The following is a 22,070-nucleotide window of genomic DNA, read 5'->3' as shown; positions in this document are numbered from 1 at the left end:
TAATCTGGCCACTGCATTTTGGACCAATTGAAGATTCCGAGTCATTTTCAAGGGCAGCCCCCGTAAAGTGCATTATAATAATCCAGTCTGGAAGTTAGCAGCGCATGGAGAACAGTGGCCAAGTCATCCAAAAGGGGCCATAGCTGGGGAACCAGACAGCTGAAAAAAGGCACTCTTAGTCATTGAGAGCACCTGAGCCTCCAGGGACAATGCCAACCTGTCTGCCCACCTCCTGGATGTGGGAACTCAGGGCATATTAACACCTTTGTCTTTTTAGATTCAGCTTCAGTTTATTGGCCCACCCAGACTATCACTGCCTCCCAGCACTGGTCTAGCACCTCAACTGCCTCTGTGTGATCCATGCCCAAGAGCTATTGAAAAGCATAAGAAAGTTAACATTTTTGGATGAGAATATTTTTATAGTGCATACAAGTTTTGAAAGTTGCAAACTTTATAGAAGAATCAATGACATTGGTAGCGTTGGTGGCACTAGTAGAGTAGAGTTCAGCTTATTTCTTCTGAAGTTTATATTATTTACAGTTGATGTTAAGAACCAAACTTGGCAAGATGCTGGGATCCACATGGTCAGGCTCTCAACATATTCCCCCATGAAATGTGGCTATGGATTGCGCTGGATTTAGGGTGGTGTAAGCAGTTCCCTACACAGAGCAACAAACTGAGGGGGCTCATAATAGTAGTAATAATAATAATAATAATAATAATAATAATAATAATAATAATATCATCCCAATATTTATACAGGTATCTACTGAGAAGACCCATAAAAAGCAATATTTAGGGTGCAGAACCAAATGTTGTCCTTGCTCAGGGCGCCATTTTACCCATGTCTGCCCCTGGCATGGGTTTGTACATTAACAGGAGCAACAGCTCTCTCACCTTCTGTTTCTGTCTCTCTGTTTGTTCTTAACTTTGCCCTATTTACAGTCAAAATTTCCCCACCCAGTTGCTTTCCTGGGAGTGCAGCGACAGAGTTAAGAAGACAGCTGGGGGAAACCGCTGGGGGGGCTGCTTTTCTTTTCCCATTCTGCTCTGATTAGATTGTCTCATAACCACTATTTCTTCCCATCAAATACAGAGCTTTTCTGGGTGGTGGCGAAGGGAGTTAGAAGGAGGCAGATCTCCCAGTTTCTTTGCTATTTTGGCCCCAATTATTCTGCCTCTTCATACTTTCCCATGGAATCTGCAGATGGTTGCTTATTTCATTGCCAAAAGGTGGCAGTAGTGAGAAAAATCTCCTTAAAAGGCTTCTGTTTTGATTCCCACCATATACCGGTACATATACTGTCAAGGCCATGGTGTGGATATTGGGACAAAAATCCAATGCACTGGAAAGAATCTGCAAAGTTTTTCAAATATTTTGATTTACTGTTGCATAATGTGCTAAGTAAAACAATTCAGCAGTTGAACAAATTATGCAAATAGTTAACAGTGCACAAATTATATACAAACTATCCATTTGGTATATAGAGAAACATTGGTGCAAATTATGCACATGGTATGCTCCGATTCATTCAGATATTAAGGTCTGGATTCAGCGTTCTCCGACTGCCAGCACAAGGCTGCTGCACTAGCATAAGAGTGAGGATGATGATTGCAGAGTATGAAATCTAGTGCAATAGCGCACTAATGGAATCTTGTTGTGCAACTGGTTGTGCAACAAGTAGTATTGGGCTTGGCTTCCTGTGCCTTCTCTTGTGCAAATCATTCTGCTATTGTAAGCTACTATGTAAAAGGTAAAGGATCCCTGGACGGTTAAGTCCAGTCAAAGGCGGATGAGGTTGCGACGCTCATCTCGTTTTCAGCCTGAGGGAGCCGGTGTTTGTCCACAGACTGCTTTCCGGGTCATGTGGCCAGCATGACTAAACTGCTTCTGGTGCAACGGGACACCGTGACGGAAACCAGAGTGCATGGAAACGCCATTTACCTTTCCACCACAGTGGTACCTATTTATCTACTTGCACTGGCATGCTTTCAAACTGCTAGGTTGGCAGGAGCTGGGACCAAGCAACGGGAGCTCACCCCGTCGTGGGGATTCAAACCGCCGACCTTCTGATCGGCAAGCCCAAGAGGCTCAGTGGTTTAGACCACATTACCACCCACCCCTGTCACACAGTGCCAACTCCATTGACTAGTATACCACTATGGGACTTTAGCTTAGCACTACACTAAATAATTCCTCATGTTTACAAAAGGAATAGTTGTCAGTGATCAGGTATCATAGAGGGAGGGACAATAGCTCGCAGTTAGAACATGTGGTTGGCTTGCAGAAAATTCCAGTTCCGGGTCTTGACCTCTCCCGTTGCAAGGATTAGCAGGTGATGGGAAAGACCTCACTACCAGTCAGAGGAGGTGATTCTGGGCTAGATGAACATAGGTATAAGGCATCTTCCAATGTGTCTTTTAGTAAAGTTTGTAAGCAAATACTGTGATAGAAACTTGAGCTTGGAAACTGGGATAGCTCAGTACGTAGGGCATGAGGCTCTTAATCTCAGAGTTGTGGGTTTGAACCCTACATTTGGCAAAAGATTTCTGTATTGCAGGGGACTGGACTAGATGACCCTCATGGCCCCTTCTACCTATGATTCTTTGATCTATGATCTTCCTGGGAATACTATCTGAACCCTCTATCTAGGTTTCTTGCTGACTATGGGGTGTGCTAGATTTCCCTACTGTTTACTGGTAATCAACAGGAATAGAGTAACAGTGTCTCTGAGCACAAGAAGTGCATCCTTACCTTCTCTCTCTCACTCACTAACTCACTCACATGCATGAAGGGCTTACAGGAAATATTGCAAGGCTTTCTCCTATTCCCTGCACTTCTTTTTTGAAATAAATTTTCATTTTTATAACCTTTATAGTAATACACTTGATGTATTTTGAATGTTTTCAGACTATCTTTTAGTATTTTGCATGTAATTGTGTTATATATATGTTGTTTCTTTTAGGATAATCCTCTGCATGTCTTCTATTCCTTCTTCTCTTCCTAAATCTACTAAAGTGTGCACTGCAGCTTTTTCTATTATACTACCAGAGCCTGGCTGGATCTAATCAAAGTTCTGTCTAGTCCACTATCCTGTTTCATACAGTGAAGCCCATAAACGAGGCATCTGAGAAGAATTTCAGCATCATGTTCTTCTGATTGTTCTGTCAACCCAAGCATTTTAGTTTGCCAGACAGAATGATCTTCCCACTCCTCCCTTCACCCTGTTCCAGGGGTGGGGAGGAGAGGTTGAAAGCCTCACTGCACAAGCAGAAGTCCTTGTGCAGGGCTTCCACTGGTGAGACTCATTAGTTGAATCCCACCCTCCCGGAGAATATTCCGCTCCCACTGTTGTTCTCGGCATCTGGTACACAGAGGCTGCTGTCATCATGACTAGTAGCCATTGTAGCTATATTTTCCCTTAATTTTCTAATTTCCTTTCAAAGCCATCTAAATTGGTGGTCATCACCACGTTTTGTGGTAACTAATTCCCTAGTTTAACTGTGCACTATTTAATTATTCAATCAATTATTGTGCTTATATCGCAAAGAGCTCATGGCGGTGCACATGGTTCTTCCCCTTCTCATTTAATCCCCTTTTACTGATGCACAACATCAGTCTTACCCAAATTTGTGATTATCTAGAATCATAGAACGGTAGAGTTGGAAGGGACCTAGATTAATATATTTATTTATTGACCAATGAACTATAATTCCTAGTTGTGAGGTATTCCTTTCTCCTAGTTCTTTCTCTCTGTATATAGCAAATGTATATTCTCCCATTTTCTTTGGGCTGACTCTGGATCCATTACAATGCGGATAGTACAGAGTGATTTCATTTTCATCTTTTTTAAAAAAAATCCTTTTCCTTTGCATTGAATTGTCATCTATAGTGTCGCGTTTAATGTTGCATCTGCTTGCGGTGTTCTTACGGATGGAATTTCATTGTTCAGGACTGTGGGAGTGCAGAATTCCTCTATAACATAGTATGCCAGTGTCTATAGTACCCTCAAAGCCACTGACTCCCCACTGTCACCGATCTTCCAGCTTCTTCAGTCTTTCTGTGTGGAGCTAATTGGTTCCCCAGGCTTCTGTTGCCCCCTGTGCTCATGTCAGTGGCTGTTTTTCTCTGTTGATGCACTCCATGTATCTCTGTGTGTGCTGTATTATGAACTTCATGTAGAGGACTTCAGAACACATTCATAATATTTGTATGACTGTGGTTTTTATTGCATACCAGTCTTTTGTTATGGCTTTTATGACCTAATGTTTGCCCGAGAGAGCCTCCGTGCACCAGATGGCTGTGTTAGTTCTCAGTCGCACCCCCCCCCACCAATTGTGCCCCTTTGGCAAGGGTAGATTTGTGTACTCCACTCATGACTGCTCAGCCATTGTGAGCTAGGCCACTCTGGTGTGCTTATGCAATTTTGTTGGTGCAATTATGCCTTATCCTGGCAAAGTACAAGCTTAATAGTAGCAGCTGTTTCAAATCATTTCTCTCCCCATCTTACCCTTTCTTTTGCTATTTATTTTAATATAGTTTTTAAACATTGAATATAAAACTGAATATGGTGCCAGTATGAAATCTAAATGGTATTACAGTGTAACAGCAGATAGGCACATTTGACAGGGGAAAGGGTGAGTGGGAAGGTTTGAATAAAGTAATGTGGCAAACTATATGGTAAAGAAATATCAAAAGTATAAAGGCTAGTGGAACCATACGTATAGGGAAAAAGTGATAAAGACATTTTAAAGACACTAAATGAAAAAAATATTTTGCCTTTCTTTCTTTCTTTCTTTCTTTCTTTCTTTCTTTCTTTCTTTCTTTCTTTCTTTCGGGATGTGTGTGTGTATGTTTGCCAGTGCCCTTTCTGAAAACCAAGGGGAAGCAACATCCCATATATGCTTTAGAAAAAAGGCTGCCTGTGGAATCAGTAATGTGTGCAGTGATCTTCTCCATTATCATAGCGTCCCAAATCTGAACAAACCAGCCACAAATGGAAAGTTAATCCTGTTGATTTCCATTGTGCAGCTATTTGGGACAGCAAATCAAAGAAAAACAATTATGTCTTTGAATAGTCTTAAAACATCCACATAGTCAAACACTTTAATTAATGGATCAAGTGAAATTCTGTAACCTGTAACAGTGCAGGTATATAGTATAACTGTTGACCAAAAACTTTGATTCTCAGGACAAACCTGAAAGGAAAACAGGTTCTTTTATACCCACATTTCCCCCAGCAAAGCTTCATACACTTACCTGGGGGTACGTTTCCATTGGACATGAGGGGCCAGATTCAACTAACAGGTTCTATTAGCAGAAGCCTGAACAAGGACTTGAGCTAGCACAACAGGGCTTTCTCCATCTCCTCCCCCATGTCCTCCCCAAATTGGCTCAGGGTGGCAGTGGGGGAAAAACTCCCAGAAGAGCATGTGGGGAAAGGAGAGGGGAGAAAGTGACAAGCAGATTGCTTCATCAGTGCAAGCGTTGCAGCAGAGATTTAGGACCAGAGTTTTCCTTCTCTTACATGAGCTACCTTGCCAGGTTGATGAGCCCCATCTGTCCCTTACTTCCCTCTACAACACGTCTAGAAACCACCTTATTGACCCTTGGACCGATGAATAGTCTCATCCGTTCAATCCTCTGGAGCCTGTTTTCACATGCAGCCGAAGTTCCTAAGTCACCAAGGGTTGAGACCCATCAGCTACCCTGATCTGGCTGCTGTTGCATGCTGACTTCTGCTAGGAGCCAAAGGTAAGGCTGGGAGGCTGAGTGCAGGGTGGGGACCAAAGGCGGAGCATGGCAGGTAGTACCAGAAGTACTACCTCTCCCCTAACACCCCATTAAAAAAGATAGAAGAGTAGATGGAGCTACTTTAAAAGGTAAAGGTACCCCTGCCCGTACGGGCCAATCTTGACAGACTCTAGGGTTGTGCGCTCATCTCACTCTATAGGCCGGGAGCCAGCGCTGTCCGGAGACACTTTAGATTTCCATTTATCCCAGACTGATAGAGCAGCATGAACAAAAGCATTTCAAGGAAGGTCTAGAACCAAAGCAAAGCCAAATTAATCTTTCCAGACTGGAAATATTAGGAATATTATATAATTGCCCCACTCCATATCCCAGCCCTATAGAAAAAGTGAACTCTTCAGTAGCCCTCTGCCGTTTTCATTGGATAACTTTAATACTGACCTATCCCTCCATTTCATAAAACCAAAATTGTGTGTTCAGTTATTTGGCTTTCTCAGGTTTACTATAAAGCAAAGGCTTTGTAGAATTGGATGAATTCAAATCTTTGTGTGTTTTAACATGCTAAAGCTACAGGCTTAACGTCTCTAGTAGGAGAGAAATCTCTTGCCTCAGAGAGGGAGAGCCAATGTTGGATTTCACCACTACCACCTCTGTGGCCCTCTTGACCATAACAGCCCCAAAGGTGGTGTTGTTGGGAACATTTCAGGCATGTGGTGCAGGAGAACTGATGAAGGCTCGTATCCAATGCCTTGTCAAGTTCTCAGATCCCAGACATACCACCATACCCAAGAGAAATCTATGCTCGCTCTGCCAGGCTGGTCAGCAAACCAGTGGAGTTCACAGAGCACATTGTGACACTGCCAGATAGAGCATATGTGTTTGCTATTTTAAATTGTAAAACACAAAGCTGAACATAAATAATCATCTTTCTACTTTAAAAAAACAACATTTATTTTCTCATTAAATGGATGCCTGGGTTGATTGATAGGATAGGGATGAGCAAGCTTTGGTTAGGATGTACTGCTGTTGATAAAACTAATAACAATTCATGAGATGTATTGTCAAAGCGTTTGACAAAGATAATGTTGGCGGTACTATAGAATATGAAATGTTGTGGGATTTTTTTTTTTTTTTTAAACCTACACTGTTGGAATTTACTAAATAAGGTGTTTTTTTGCTGATGAAATAGCACAGTGTTGGTTTTTTTAAGTGCAAGCCCTCATAGTTAAAGATATAAAACGGCAATTCCATGGTTGTATAGCACGACATAGCTCAGAGCTGAGATTAGAGAAACCCTGTAGAGTGGGTAATACTTGAGGGCATCTACAACTAGAAAAGTATGTGAATTTAGGCATGGGAGGAAGGAAGGATCTGCTTTAAATTTAGTGTAGGGTCACTGAATCTTAATGATAGATTAAATAGGGGAGGTGGAATAATGAATAGGGGTATGCAGTGTGTAGCACTAATACTAGAAGTCTATGCTTTGCAGTGGTTATTTAATGTCTTTTCCCATATGTTTCTGAATAGAGCAGGTTATGGCAGGGATGAGCTAAGGAATAGCTTTGTTAGTGAATAGTTTAAATGGAAGTAATTTTTTTAAAAAAGAATTCATTCTATGAATATAGTAAGACAGCTTGTTAGTCACTTAATAGGACAATGTAAGAATACTTAATACCACAGACTTTAATGTTCATTATGAAGTATATTTATAATTAGGTGTAATCTGTATGAGAATGTGTGGTGGAGTTAAACGCTTTACTCTTACAGTCTATGATAATAATAGATAGTTATAGCTCTAAAAACAATAGACCTTTTGGTTTAAGTTTATTTTTATAACCTTGGTTACAGTTGCGCTAATTTCCAGCTATCTTGTGGAAGTTAAGGATCTGACAAAAATAGACTGAAAATTAGAAGGGAAAAGGCAGCATTATTGAAATATTGGCTAGCAACGAGTCTATGTACATGTAATACATGTTAATGGTGTTTGTATGAGCCGTGTGTTTGTTTATGGTTTATCACATATGAATAGCTTGTGTGGGCATGTGAGAGGGTGATGGGAATGGCCACTCAGAAACAACTGTGCACAACCTCCTCATGTACTTTTAGATGCTATTTATGAACCTACTAATTTAATATTACTATTAAATTATCATACTGTATTAAAGACAGAACCTAAAATTTGATGGGGAAATCTCTGAACACTTGAACTATTGAACATCTGTGAATGTTCATTTGAGATTTTTCTAGATAATGAGAATAAACCTCTGCTTGGAATGGCTTGTTTTGGCATTCTCTGCTTCATTATTATCTTGGCTTATTCCAGACACAAATTAAACTGCTCAGTCAAATAATCTCTCAAGGTCGTTTTTTTCCTAACCTCACATACTTGATCTTACTTGAGAGCCTCTGAGTGTTTTCTGCTATGAGGCTCAAAATTTCTCTCAAGTGTTCCACTCTACCACAGTGGTTCAGCTACCTTTGAAAAGCTTGGGATAAGTAAGGGGTGATGGAATCTTTGGTCCTCAGACTATCTTAGGAGAGCTACTCTGATCCGTTCTACACTTGAGGTCCTACATGATGTCAGGTGTGGGGCAGATAAGGGAGGGCAGGGCTTCAGAGGAGCAAATGGGAGCTTTAAGCGGGTTCCCAATTCCTCCTTTGCTAGAAAAAGGTGTGCTTCCAACCATCCATCTGTTGATCTGAAAGAAGGAGATGTGGTTTCCATTTAATAGAAACTGCTTCTCCCTCGTAGCACTGCTCTTTGAAGCTGCCCTTGCTGATCTGTTCAACTTACGATGTCCAAGGTTGAAAGAATCAGGCTGGGGTGTTCACCTGTTCCCCATGCTGCTTCCCGCATTGCTGCTGTGGGAAGCATAGATAAGTCTTTCTGAGCACATTATTCAAAGCCCTAAAAAGATTATAATTCAAGGACGGTCTCACAGAGTTCCACATGTGGTTGGACCAGTCTGCCAAAATTCTAAGATGTTTGCCTTGTGTGTAAATCTCTCGGACAGAGAGACAGTGTCTACATTTTTGGAAGAGATGCACAAAGGTTATCTAACTTCTTGTTAGAATGAAAGTACCCCTAGAATTTCAGGTGTCTCCCATTCCTCAAAACAGTCAGTCAAGCCTTTTTCAATTTGGTTCATAGCTGATCTTTGCATGTTGTATCTGCAATCAGGTGGTTAATGGAATGACAAAAGGATGGATTTATCCACTCCTTCACTGCATGTTTATATCAGTGAACTGGGGATCATCATGTATGTTAGTGATGGTGTCAGGGAATCTGGATATAAATTTTTATTCAGCTTATTGTTACCCAGTTGTGTGATAGTTAAGTTACTGAATCAAACTTAAATTTGTTTGTTTCCCCCCTTTTTTAAATTAAAAAACAAACACAGAGTGTTACAGTCAGCTCCTTATCATGCAACGTGGAATGGACATACTACTCAGCTCTATTAAGCCCCATGTTAGAGTGTAGAGAGGCAGCAAAAAATCTTAGGCCAGCCTGATTCCACTAAAATTGTTTGCTGGAATTGGGTTTGGTTGGCTCTTCAGTCACTCCTTGACCAGATCTCTTGTTCCAAGGCTTTTTAAAACTGTGTGACAACCTCTAATTATAATTCCTGGGTCACTTCTCTTGCATGGTGACTGGAAACATGCCATGTTGACCTGCATCACAAGTACACAGAAAGTAAAACTATACATTCAAACCTTGGTTGTTGAGCATAATCTGTTCCTGAAAATTGTTCGACTTCCGAAATGTTCGACAACTGAGGTGCGGCTTATGATTGGTTGTAAGAGCTTCTTGCACCCAAGCGGAAGCCACATCAGATGTTCAGATTCTGAAAAATATTTGAAAACCAGAGCATTTACTTCTGTGTTTTCAGCATTCAGGAGCTGAAACATTTGAAAATGGAGCTGTTTGAGAACTGAGGTATTGCAAGGCAGGATTACCGTACTTAAGAAGTGCTCTCTTTGTCAGCATTTCAGTTTTTATCTATAAAGTGTTAGACCTCATTTTATAATGTAAAATCAATGAGATTATAGTTTAAACTATTCATAGCAATTTAGATGCTGAAGCACTATATCATTGCTGCAATCAATGCAATATCGCTACAGTATTTTTGTCCAGGTTTTACAGAAAAGCTTTAATGCTTGTTGCAGGGGATGGTCTTATGGTCTTTTAAACATCTCTCTCTCTCTCTCTCTCTCTCTCTCTCTCTCTCTCACACACACACAAACACACACACACACACACACACACACACACATAAACTTTCTAGCTCCAGGGATTCAGATTTCCAACAACTCTGATGCTACCAGTATTGCAGCCAATAAACACAATTTGAATGCCCATAGACAAAGGAACACACACTGCAGGCTTACGCCAAACTGCTGGCCCATACTTTGTCAAGCTGGAAAATGTCACCATATGTGCCAAAGTATCTGGCCCTTCCAAACACATGATAAACAGCTAAGTGTCTCCAAACATGTTCATTCACTGTCAACATTAAGAATTGTGTAGTTTGTTCTCATTTCAGCTCTAGCAAAACCTTCTGTTGCACCTGCTGAGTTATTGTGGTAACTCTACAAGATTTGAGAACAGTATTATAGACAGCATTCTGTGGTTTCTTTATCTGATAAGCATTCAACTTATCTTCTTTCGGGAGTTTGTCACTTTAAGTATTGGTAACTCCTAGCATCTCTTGCTACTCATGAAATGCTTGGCCTTTCACCTAAGAACATGGAGAGGATTTGAGAGGATCGTGAATTTGGAACATAGTCAGCATTTTCTCCCTTTTATATAACCTTTCCTAAGGGAAAGGGAATATGGAACCCCTTGCCACTGTGTATCAGGTGCTGATGCTCTCCATTTGGCTACTGTGGAAAATGGTATGCGGTCTAGTATAAGGGCTCCTCTTCTGTTCTGCTGTAAGTACAATCAGCAGATATGATCCACTGTACTAAGGAATGCTGGAAACTCACACTGAGCCTTTGGGCTGTGACAACATTTTTATTGCATATTGAAATACCATTTATATTAGGTTGATGGATATCAAGGCATGGCTGCTGGGCATGTAGTAGGTATTGCCTGATATACCAATTTATTCTTACTCTGATATATTCTCACACTTCTTTTGTTTCTTAGAAGTAGTGAGGTCATCATCTTCCAAGATCATAATGATCACTCACATTATGCAGAGCTTATAACCCACCTACTCTCAGCAGCCAGAAGCCTCATAGCCAAACACTGGAGAGACTTGTCAGGAGTAAACATGGACCACTGGTATCAAATTGTATGGGAAAGGACCTTACTAGAAAAGCTAACCAATAAACTGAAACTGACACAGGGACAAATGGAAGAGGATGCCTTCACCCCAGTATGGCTCCCTTTTATTTAAAAGAAATAGTGAGGTCACGAGCAAAGAACCTCAAAAGGATCAAGAAAGTTGGTTGTTTTTAAGAAAGCTGTCTTTCTGTTTTTGTGCCTCCTAGTGGATCAAGAAGATTCTCTCAATTTTTATTTGACTTTGAGGGCTTTCTCCGATTGCTTCCTTTGAGATATCAGGGGTTGGCACCAGAAAGCTACTGAAGGCTGGATGAAATTGTAGTCAAGAAAATATTATTTGGAATGAATGAGGGCCGAACTAAAGGTGGGGCAAGAGATGTTGTGTATGGTACTGTGTGAATTCCCCTGCAGGCCAAACAGCAGCTTGGGAGTGATTTCACTAAGGAAAGCAGTGCAGTGAAGAGAGGTTGAGCCCTCTCCCAGTACTGCCATCCAGATCCAGACCCCTGTTTCCTGCTGGTTTGTAATTAAAAAAAGGGAGAACAAAATAGGGGAGATCCTATTTACCCTAACTTCACATGTATGCTAATAATGTATGATCTGATGGAGACTGACCAGGAATGAGATCTTTGAGTTGTGGCAGAAAATTTGATAAAGATACCAGCCTAGTTTGTGGCAGCTGTAGAAAAAGAGAGGCAAATTCCATGTTAGGAATCATTAGGATTTTCTAATGAGAGGGAAAGGGTTTGGAGAAAGAGAGGGGGACAGAGCAAGAAAAGGAGAAAGTTAAAGTGGGGCTAGTAATCAATGAATATATCTATAGATATATAGATATAGTTAAAGGGAGGCGGAGTGAGGAAGAGAGAGAAAAATATAGAGAAGTCCAAAATTATTATCTTTTCTTTAAAAAAATCAAAACTGAGAAAAAATGTCAGAGTTGAGTACCACAGTGCATATGGGGCTGAAGTGGGTCCTTGATGTTGAAAAGCTGAAGAAAAAAAATGTCTTGCAATAATTTTTGGTCTTTTGTTTGGCTTGCATGCTACAGTCTTTAAGCTGCAATCCTATGCACACTTCCATGAGAATCCCATTGAACTTAATGGGACTTAGTTCTGATCTAACAAGTAAGGATTTCACAGGAAAATACCCTTGTTGTTTTTCAGCACTGTCCTTTACCCTTTACAAGTGTAACCCTAATCATGTTTACTCAGTTTGTTCAGTGATATATACGTCTTTGCAAATGAGTTTTCAGTTTCAGCCTTAGACAGTACCTTCACAAACCTGAGTAAAGTGGCATTAACACATGCACACAATCTTAGGCTTTCTCTCTTTCCTACTCTGTCTCTATCTCAGAGAGAATACTTGGAACCCACCTGTTCTGTAATACAATCCTGCGTCAATGACCCCTCATCACTCCATTTGTCTGTTGTATTGATCTGTTTGTTTTCCAATGCTGCTGCAGGTGCCCTTAAACAACAAGTCTGTTGGGGGCAGGACATGTGATATTTGAAAGACAGAGACATCCTGGTATACGTCACAGTACAAACCGTGTTATTCCATTGATGACAGTAAAATAATGCCGTATGTACAAAACTGATAAAGCTGCTCAGGTATTAGTTTGCTATTGTTCTTAATTGGCTTACATGATAGGAGATGATATTGGATTTCTTGATCCAATATCATCTTATATCCTAAGAAACAGGTATTTGGCATTATTATTACAATTATTATTATTACTAGAAGATTTATTCATTTGGCATTTTTTTGAAGTTTTCCACAGTGTTTATCGAAGAGCCATTTAGACTTGATGTTTTTTATTATATTTCCCAAAATGAAGTACTGCAGAACGCCATTTTCAGAGCAACTTACTAGTTTCTTGTGCTAGGAAGTTTTTGTGAAAAAAATTCAGTATTAAGAGGAAATGAATATTGAATAAATAAAATTAGGACCATTGAAGGTTTGAATTTTCAATTTCAAGGTGTTGGAGAGTATAATTTAATATTGAATTGTTTTAAAATAAGGCTAGATACAGTATAGATACCCCAAATATGGCATTACTTCTTGTAAATATAAGTTCTGCTCCAAATATGCATACCAAAATGCTGCTGTGGTCAATTCTAACTTCCCTTGAAATTCCCACATTCAGAATGTTGGCAATGACCCATTGCTAACATTGAAAAGACACTAATAAAATTGCCGTCCCTTTCTCCAGTTGCTATGTCATCACCTTTGTGGGTAAAAATGCTTTATTTTATCACGTTAGACTCTGGTGCAAGGGTAGTTAACATTGTACCCTCCCAATGATGTGGGCTACAACTCCCATCAGTCCCCAAAAACATAGGGCAGATGGGAGTTGTAGTCCAGCAAAATCTGGAGGGCAGTGTGATGACTACCTATGCTCTAATTCAGGGACGTCCAACAGGTCAGTCGCAATCTACTGGTAGATCCCCATGAGGTTTTGGTAGATTGTGGTCGATCTCTGACTCCTGCCACGCCCCTTCACCCCGCCATCCATTGTTGTATGATCTCTGGAAGCTTTTTCTGTGCTGATCCATAGCGATCTTTTTGTGAGTGACTTTACCTGTTTGTCTCTTGCCTTTAACTCCCCCAAAAAACGGAACTTCCACCCAAAAAAGTCTTTTTTTTTGTAACCCCCAAAAAGCGGGGCCTTTCTCCTCCCTAAAAAAAAAAGCTGAACCCCCCCCAAAAAGCTCAAAAATGGAGGTAGATCACTGCCAGTTTTTAATTCTAAAAATAGATCGCAGTCTCTTGAGAGTTGGCCACCCCTGGCTGATGCCTCATCTCTCTCTCTCTCTCTCTCTCTCTCTCTCTCTCTCTCTCTCTCTCTCTCTGTGTGTGTGTGTGTTTGGAGAAGCATGTGTCTAGAATGCACTAGTGTTCCATCTAGATAAAGTTTCCACCCTCTACTTTCATTTCCAGAGCAAATTATTCTTTCATTCATTGTTTTAAATGGTGAAAATCACGTAAGGGATGAAAAATATTCAAATGCAATCTTCTTGAACACTCTTTCTGAAGCCCAACTGTAGCACCATCACCAAAGCATAATGACTTGGATCTTAACTTTCATTTTATGAACAGAAATAATTCCCTTTATGCACTGTTTGTGGAATCTAGTGATTATTCTGTGTACATTGGAGAATAGAGATAGAACTAATTTTTTATTGTATGTGTATCCTATAGGCTTGCTGTCTCTGATTCTTAGGGTACTTCTCTCTCTTCTTCTGCTAGATGACTGTAACACCCTATTGGCTTCTCTGGCTAAATTTGAGAGAGCATTCAACATATATCTGTGGCCTGGTTCACACGTAACACTAAGCCAAACTCCTAGATGCTTTGCTCCTTCCTTTTTTTCTTTTTTTGCTGCTGAGCTTAGCCATGGTTTGGCTTAGTAAGTTGTCAGAACACAGACTTGTGGTTTAGCTTTCTCCATACAAACCACAAGCTGTAACCATTGGGTTCCTTGTGTTTTACAGCTTGTGGTTTTCTGAAAGGGCTTAGCCATGAGCCCAGGTTTGTAGAACACAACACAAAGCCAAACCTTGCTCTTCCCCAGTTTTACTGCTGAGCTAAGTGGCTGCAATCTCCTCTCCAAGAACTTGCACATTTGTTTGTTTGTGCTAAGTTTGGCTTAGCATTGTATGAGCTGGACCCCTGATCTATGTGGCATGTATTCTCTAGGCCCAGAGTTCTTTATAGTTCCTGCTGAAATTGTGTTTGTTCATGTTAAGCCATGGTATCTGTCCTCTTACATTACAAGTCCTATAGTTGTTGGCACAAGCTCTCTCACTCAGTCTTCTACTGCTCTAACACTGCTTCTGATTGGCTCCAGAAAATCTCTCAAGATTTTATAATATCTTGATACTACATATAGAAACAGGCAATAGGTTTTCACAAACTCCTTCAAGCATGATCTATGTTGGGGAACCTGTGGCCTTCAATATATTGCTTAACTACAGTTCTTATCACCCTTGAACATTGGCCATGTTAGCTGAAGCTGATGAGAGTACAGGAATATCAGAAGGACTGTGGATTCCCCATCCTGATCCACAGTTTAACCCCATTATTAAGCTTGCAGATCCTCCTCACCCTCCATTCAGACCACCAAGCCCAAGTAAAGTCTCTCCCTGCCTCCATGTTTGAGAGCTGCATAGATACATATGGGCATTCAGTCTATGTAAAAATATCCCCAGTATGTATATTTTCATATTATATAAATAAATTTTAAAATCTGTTTAGAGACAGATTTTTAAACAATTACACCATTGTTGCATCACTGGGAAAGCAGACTTTTTTTTAAACATGCTGTGGTTAGAGAGGGAGACTGACTTTGGCATCTTTTCAGAACCCATTTGTGAATATAGCCTCAGCAGTTTGTTTAATCAAACATAACCCTAATACATTTTACATGGTACCTCCCAGCTGAGGCTGGTCTCTAACAACTAGTGTATTCTGCAACGAGTTGCTCAACAGATGTCATTCTGGTTGAATAATGAAGTAGAATACTTGTGCGTTGGCTAACGTTACTCGAACTTTGATCACTTTTATTCAGCACATCAGTCTGGCATTGTGCTTTATACCAACATAACACTATAACCAGAGCATGCCTTTCAGGCTTAGAATAGCAAAGGAATGTTATTGAAATCAGTGCAGTTACAGATGAGTGAATGGAAAAAGGAGAATACTGTTTATTTCATAATACTGTGGTGTTGTACTTTGGAATTAGAAAGGAATGTAAGGAATCCAACTCCAGATTTTAGTTATTTTTACTTCACAGGCTTTTTGGAAAGAAAACTTTTGCTTCATTCAGCTTATGTAGCTGCTTTAGTATTTAATGTTAGTCAACAAAAATCTTAGTTTTTGAGACTGATGAAATATTCATAATTATTGAAATGAAATGTATCATGTTTGTTGCTGTGATAGCTGGCAGAAAATATTATTTTGCACTTTCTGCATTATTTCTAGACTTGCCAAAACTAACAGATATTTTAGAAAACACAGCATAAGATTATTATATTTTGGAAACCAGTTTGCCAGCTGAGGTGGGATGTGCATATTATAAATAAAATAACAAATTTACTCATAGCTGATGGGTAGATCTGCCACTGTCACGAGAGAAAGTGGGCCCCATTGACTTCTTTGTGTATATATAGATATAGATGATATAGATATACCATATATAGATATACCATATTTTTCCGTGTATAAGATGAGTTTTTTTGCTAAAAAACATTAGTAAAGAATTGGGGGGGCATCTGGGGAATTTTTAAAATATTTAAGCATATGTCTGGGATTTTGGCTTGGGTGAGCTGAGGTGGTCCCTCCTGCTGCCATCCCCCCCCCCCCCCGGGCTGCATGCTGGCGACTGGCTCGCCTCCTGAATCCCCTCTGGCTCAGCCACTGGATCAAGAACAGCTGCCGCCGCTGAGAGCTTCCTCACCTACCTTTCTTTGTCCTTCTTTCCTTTTTTCCTCTTCCCCTCTCAAACTCCCACCCTGCCCCCGGCCCGCTCACCACCTTTCTCAGCTCAGTTTGCTTGACGGCATGGCCTGACATAGAGCGCCTGCATGCACCTCATGCTGGAAACTTTGAGGGTGATCGCCCCCAAAAAGATCAACAACTTGCCGCCACCCATTATCTAGATTTTCACTTCTATTTTAGGGTTTCATTTCCTTAATTTTGGGTTTTAAAAAATAGGAGTCATCTTATACGTGGGTGCATCTTATACATGGAAAAATACGGTAGATAGACTCGCAGTCCATGAGTTACACCACTGCGGCACCGCCACCATCTGTTCCAGGTCCTAGTTTTACTATGGAAGCCTTGCAGTGCATACATGGTCATTTCGCCTATTAAATCCCTGGTTGGCTGGGAGGCACAGGGTGTTCTTGGCATAACAGTGTAAGTTTGGCAGGCCCCTGGCAGGGACCCCCACCAGCTTAGCCCTCCAAGGCTTGGGGGAAATGTACTGGCTGCCCCCCCCCCAACATTCTGCATGGGCGTGTATATAGCTGTCAGTAGGCTTCCAATAAAAGATGGTGCTTTGTGTCCATTGTGTTGTTGCACAATACTATCCAGAAAATTAAACTGCTGTGTGGTTTGGTCTAGACTCAGGCTGATGGTGGGATGAAAGTTGTTGAGGTTCTGGTAGAATTTTCCATAATGTTAATTTCTATTTTCTAAATTGTTCGTAGCGGTCTAGTATTCTTAGTATTAAAACCTAATACTGATTTTTCTTCAAATAGGTGCATTTTATTTCAATAATTACACAAGTTTCTGCAGTTGCAGAATTTCCAAGTAGTTACTTAACATTATGTATTAAAATATTGAAGAAAAGCAATATTTGTTAAAAACATATATTTGAGAGATATTTAAGACCATACTTTAGGCCATTCCAGTTGAAGAAGTGGAAAGTCAGCCTCAGCCTCAATCCTCGTAATTGCATGATACATTTTCACAATCTTCAAATCATCCTTTGAACAGGATCTGATGGAAGTTCCACAGGGGCGCTTCTCATATAATGGGTTAAAAGAAAATGAACATGCACCTAGAGCTACAGAGAACAGTAGCAGGCAGACATAGGTGCTGCAACAAGCAGGTGTTGCAAAATATCAGTGGTCCTGAACTGTTTGTGTACAACTAGTGATTGCCTGCCATGTGGATAGTCCAGTATTTTGTACATACATCAGTAACACGAGAGAGGGCCTTCTTTGTATAGGCGTGCAGATTGTGGATTTCTCTTCTGTCCCCCTGTGCCTGGCACCAACTCTGTTGAATTTCCACCACCAGCTGAAAACTTGCTGATTTGCTCAGACCTTTGGAGGAATTTGCTGAATTGCAGGCCATCCTGTTGATTTTAGGGTCCTGTTCTGTTGCTTTATTTTAATATGCATTTTGTTTTGATTTCAATGTAACATACTCTTGACATAACCTGTTCTGGGATTGCCTTGGCAATGAAGAGTAGGTGAGAGATATTTAAAATAAATAACTGAATACTGAACAACTTCAGTGCATTCACTTTCCCTTAATTATGGTACATCACAGCCACAGATACTAGGACCCTGGACTGTATTTACATAATATTCATGGAGTGAAAAAAATCTTATGCATGTCAGTCAGTTACGGTTTACTAAATACACAGTGCCCTTTCTGCTTACGCTTGGCATTTTTAATCCATGAGAATATCTTTCAAATAACTCTGTTCAGAAGGTGGTGGTCCAGTGGATGTAGCCTTTGGCTTGGATTGTAGGCGCCTTGAATTTGGGTCCCAGTTCCCATTGAGGTCTCTGTGGTTGCCTTGAGCAAAGTGTTGTTTCTCAGATTGAGTTCCACAGCAATATCTAAATCGCTGAACAGGATTGTTTTGAGGCTGAGTGAAATTGTTTGCACATTTTAAATGACCCTGCAAAGGATAAATACTTTTGACAACAGCAGTTCGCCTAAACAATTTTGTGTTGTTTCTGTAGGTTAAACGAAACGTGTATGACCTGACTAGTATCCCTGTTCGTCATCAGTTGTGGGAAGGCTGGCCTGCTTCTGCTACCGATGATTCAGTAAGTCACAATTTACTTCATTTTTCCCCCGTACATATGATGGTTTTGTTTTCAGACTCTATGAAAAACACTTCATTTTTACTGTACTCCTGTGTGCCATATAATTGTGGAGTTGGTCCAAGCTCCTGAAGTTATATTAGTAATTCAATATTTGGTGCTTAACTGTTTGAATGATCCAGTAAAGCACTGAAACATTTATTTCATAAGCTGTTCTGAATAGGTCAGTTGAAATGACCAGAGCACAGTCAGAGCACAGTCAAGGATTTCTACTGCCTGGTTTAGAAGGGGCCAGAACAGGCTGTGCGCCTACATTGTGTGGCTTGGGAGTTTCAAGTGTGCCAAGTGAGTGAGAAAGAGAACAAGCCTCCTTTACGGAGGGGCCTTCATAGAGACCTGGCCAGTAGAAGATGGCTGACTCAGATATGGGATATGGCTTATATGGCTAAAATAACCAATAGAATAAGAAAAAAAAAATAGAATAAGAGTAAGGGAAGGAAGGAACAGATGGAAGACTTCTTGAAAATGTAGCTTGTTTATTGCAACAACATGGTACAAATACTCTTAATTCATATTACATGGGGGATATTTGAGCTATAAAGAATCAAATCTGTAACAGCTACAAATGCTTTTTGCTACTCTTTCCTTTTTAGTAAAATAGGAAGGGCCTTATTAGTGGATGTAAGATGTAAGATAACACTTAATGTTGTAAGTTAACTATTGTTTTAATAAAATTTGGAGTCTTTTTAATTTTTTAAAAGGTGAAAAATAGTAGGACCACATAAATATGATGTTCTGTGACCCTCATTCAGGAAGGACAGCCAAATTCAAACAACATTTGAGCATGTGCTTAATTACTACCTGAAATGTTTAAGACTTCAGTTCTCTGCATACTTTTCTCTAGTCCATTTTCCAAGATTTAAAACTCAGTCTGTGACAGGAAGGGAATAGGACTGAAGGAACCTCCTGTCTTTGCTCATCAAAAAAGGAAAATTTTACTATATGTGTGCTGGTCATAGGGTCCACTTTAAAAAGGCTTTTGGGATTAGGGCCATAAATCATGTTTTAATCTTACAATAACTACTGCAATGACTGTGATTTCTTTTGCAACCTGTTGGGAAATGTGCTGTCTCCCTGCATTTAATGTATTTAATTTAATTTTTATTGTTTTTGCATCCTGAGTTCAAAGAATGGCCGCACATTGCTGCCCATTTGGCAGAACAGTGCCACACTGATATTTTCTGGGAAAGTAGCTAGTCCTTCTGTTGGAAGTAGAACTGAAGCTTTAGATAAAAACAAACATAGACAAGGTTAATTGCAACCTCTGAAATATATTGGTGTGTTGTCATCTGTTGCTATTTGAGTTAAGGCCAGAAAGGATTTTAAAACCCATGATTTCTCATCCAAATGCCAGCAGCTGTTTGGAAAACAGCCAACAAAAACATAACACCTCCTTGTAGGATAGGATGTCCAGCATGTATAAAATGCACAAATCTGTTTTTAAACTCTGTTTTAACAAGTGACAATGTTGCAGGTGATATTTTTTCTTTCTTTTCAAGTTTAATGAAACTGGTGATTGTTAAGTCATCTGCTTTTCAGGCAGACGAGTCCAGAAAGCTCCCAGCTTGAAACTACTGCAGCTGAGGCATGTCAGCTGTGTAAACAGTTCTGAACGTGTTACTCCCAAAAATATAATTAATTTCTATCTGAAATTAAAGCCACCAACTTAATATTTATGAAGATTTAACATTAGCAATAACAGTTAGAACACTTCTCTCTCTTTTGTCATTTATAGACAATTCACTCAGAAAGTTTATCGCCTAATATTCCCCTGTGTCAGATTCCCCTCCTTTCTTTTTTCATTCCCCTTCTTTTGGTAATAACTTAATTTTTGACAGAAAGATGTCTCAATGGTACTACCCGAGAGCAGAGATCTAACTTTTAACAAAAGAGTTAAAGAAGGACTTGATTAGAATACTTTTCATTTACATTTTATGCACCATAAGAAATACTTTGTAATACCACAGGAGGTTTTTTCAGTGCAGTTCTCGTTAACCTTTGCCTTAGCAAACAGGACAACTAAATAGACTTCCAATAATTAGATTCCTGAGTAATCGAGTCTCCTATGAACCTCATAAGCTTCAATCTTCTGCATTACCAGAAATGCATCAAAGTCAAGAGCTTTTTTTAAAAGCAATGTTACTGCACTTCCCTTTAGAGCAATGGCATGTTCTTCATTTATCGTTTTAGGCTAATGACATACGGGAAACTGTAAGAGATGCCAATAACTCTTTCAATTTTTTTCTTAAAGCAGTATCTAAAAGTCTACTGGTAAGGGAATGTTTTCATGCTGTATCAATTTAACTGAGAAACAAGGATGTTGAAAGATAGCTAAGATGTTGTTTTACCTTATGAGAATGATATTTCTCCCCAGCATCCGCAGAGTAGGAATAATGGTAGCACTGGGAATTTGTAACTGCTTGATCTAATTAAAACACAGTATATGATTTTCATTTCTCCAATTTTCAGATGATCTACTTTTGGGGGGTAGGGATCTCTTTAATTGGCGCTAAAAATATTTCGCTTGCCATGATATTTCTTTTTATTGTTTGCCACTGTCAGTCAACATGTCAGCTTAATAATGTCTGGTGCAATTAGGGTAGTGACCTCCCAACTGTCTCCAAGATGTAGTAAAGCTATTGGGGTAAAACTATAGGGGCAGGAAATCAGTTGTATGCAGTTTGTGAATACGTTCCATTAGCAGTTTGGGATTTTAATAGAAACTATTATTGTAGTGAACATAATTGACTTAAAATAGCAACAAGAGATGCTTTACTTCCTATAGTCTCCTCTAACACTTGTGGCCACTTTAAGAACCAAGGTGGACAATGTAGGTCTACCTTTCCCAGCGTGGTACCTTCCAGATGCTTTGGATTACAAGCCCCATTACTCTTAGCCGGCATGGCCAATGGCCAGGGATGATGGGAGTTGTAGGTCAGGACAACCGGAGGGTGCCAGGTTGGGGAAGGCTGATGTGGGACTTGTGGGCTATATCCAGACCAAGAAAGTTTTCACCAGCCTGCATGGTCAGTGAGAAATGTGGGCGACTTTCCTACATGCCATTCTACATTGCTTACACTGCCTTAAAATTACTTGAGCCCTTTGCTTCTATAGCCCTCCTAGTTGTTACAGCCCTGAAAGGGCAATGTGACTAAAAGGACTATGGGCCTGAGCCTTGTCGTCATGTATCTCCTTCTGACTTTCCTGTGTCCAGCTGTATTTTTCCCCTGTGGGATTTTTTTTTCTATTTGTGGAGATTCCATACATGATTAGAAAGTGATCTATTTTAACAGTCAGGTTCCATTCCATTTCAATAAATCAGGGTCACACAGGAGGGTGTGGACCAGCCTCTGTGTACAGAAGCTTCTAGTTCACCGCAGAAGGTGAAGGTTAGGAC

The 22,070-nt window shown here is 40.1% G+C and overlaps 1 protein-coding gene across 1 annotated transcript in view; it reads left to right on the top strand.

Annotated features, from left to right (window-relative positions):
• FAF1 (Fas associated factor 1) overlaps positions 1-22,070 on the top strand; it is a 165,691-nt gene that overhangs the window by 62,131 nt on the left and 81,490 nt on the right. Inside the window, exon 8 of the mRNA XM_083742411.1 lies at positions 18,530-18,616. Within this exon, the coding sequence (XP_083598537.1) occupies positions 18,530-18,616 (87 nt within the window). The remainder of the gene's footprint in view (positions 1-18,529; positions 18,617-22,070) is intronic.

This window comes from Podarcis gaigeae (assembly GCF_964106915.1).
Source record: "Podarcis gaigeae genome assembly, chromosome: 6".
Classification (NCBI taxonomy): Eukaryota; Metazoa; Chordata; class Lepidosauria; order Squamata; family Lacertidae; genus Podarcis; species Podarcis gaigeae.
The sequence above is the reverse complement of the archived record's forward strand: the minus strand, read 5'-3'. Positions and strand labels throughout refer to the sequence as shown.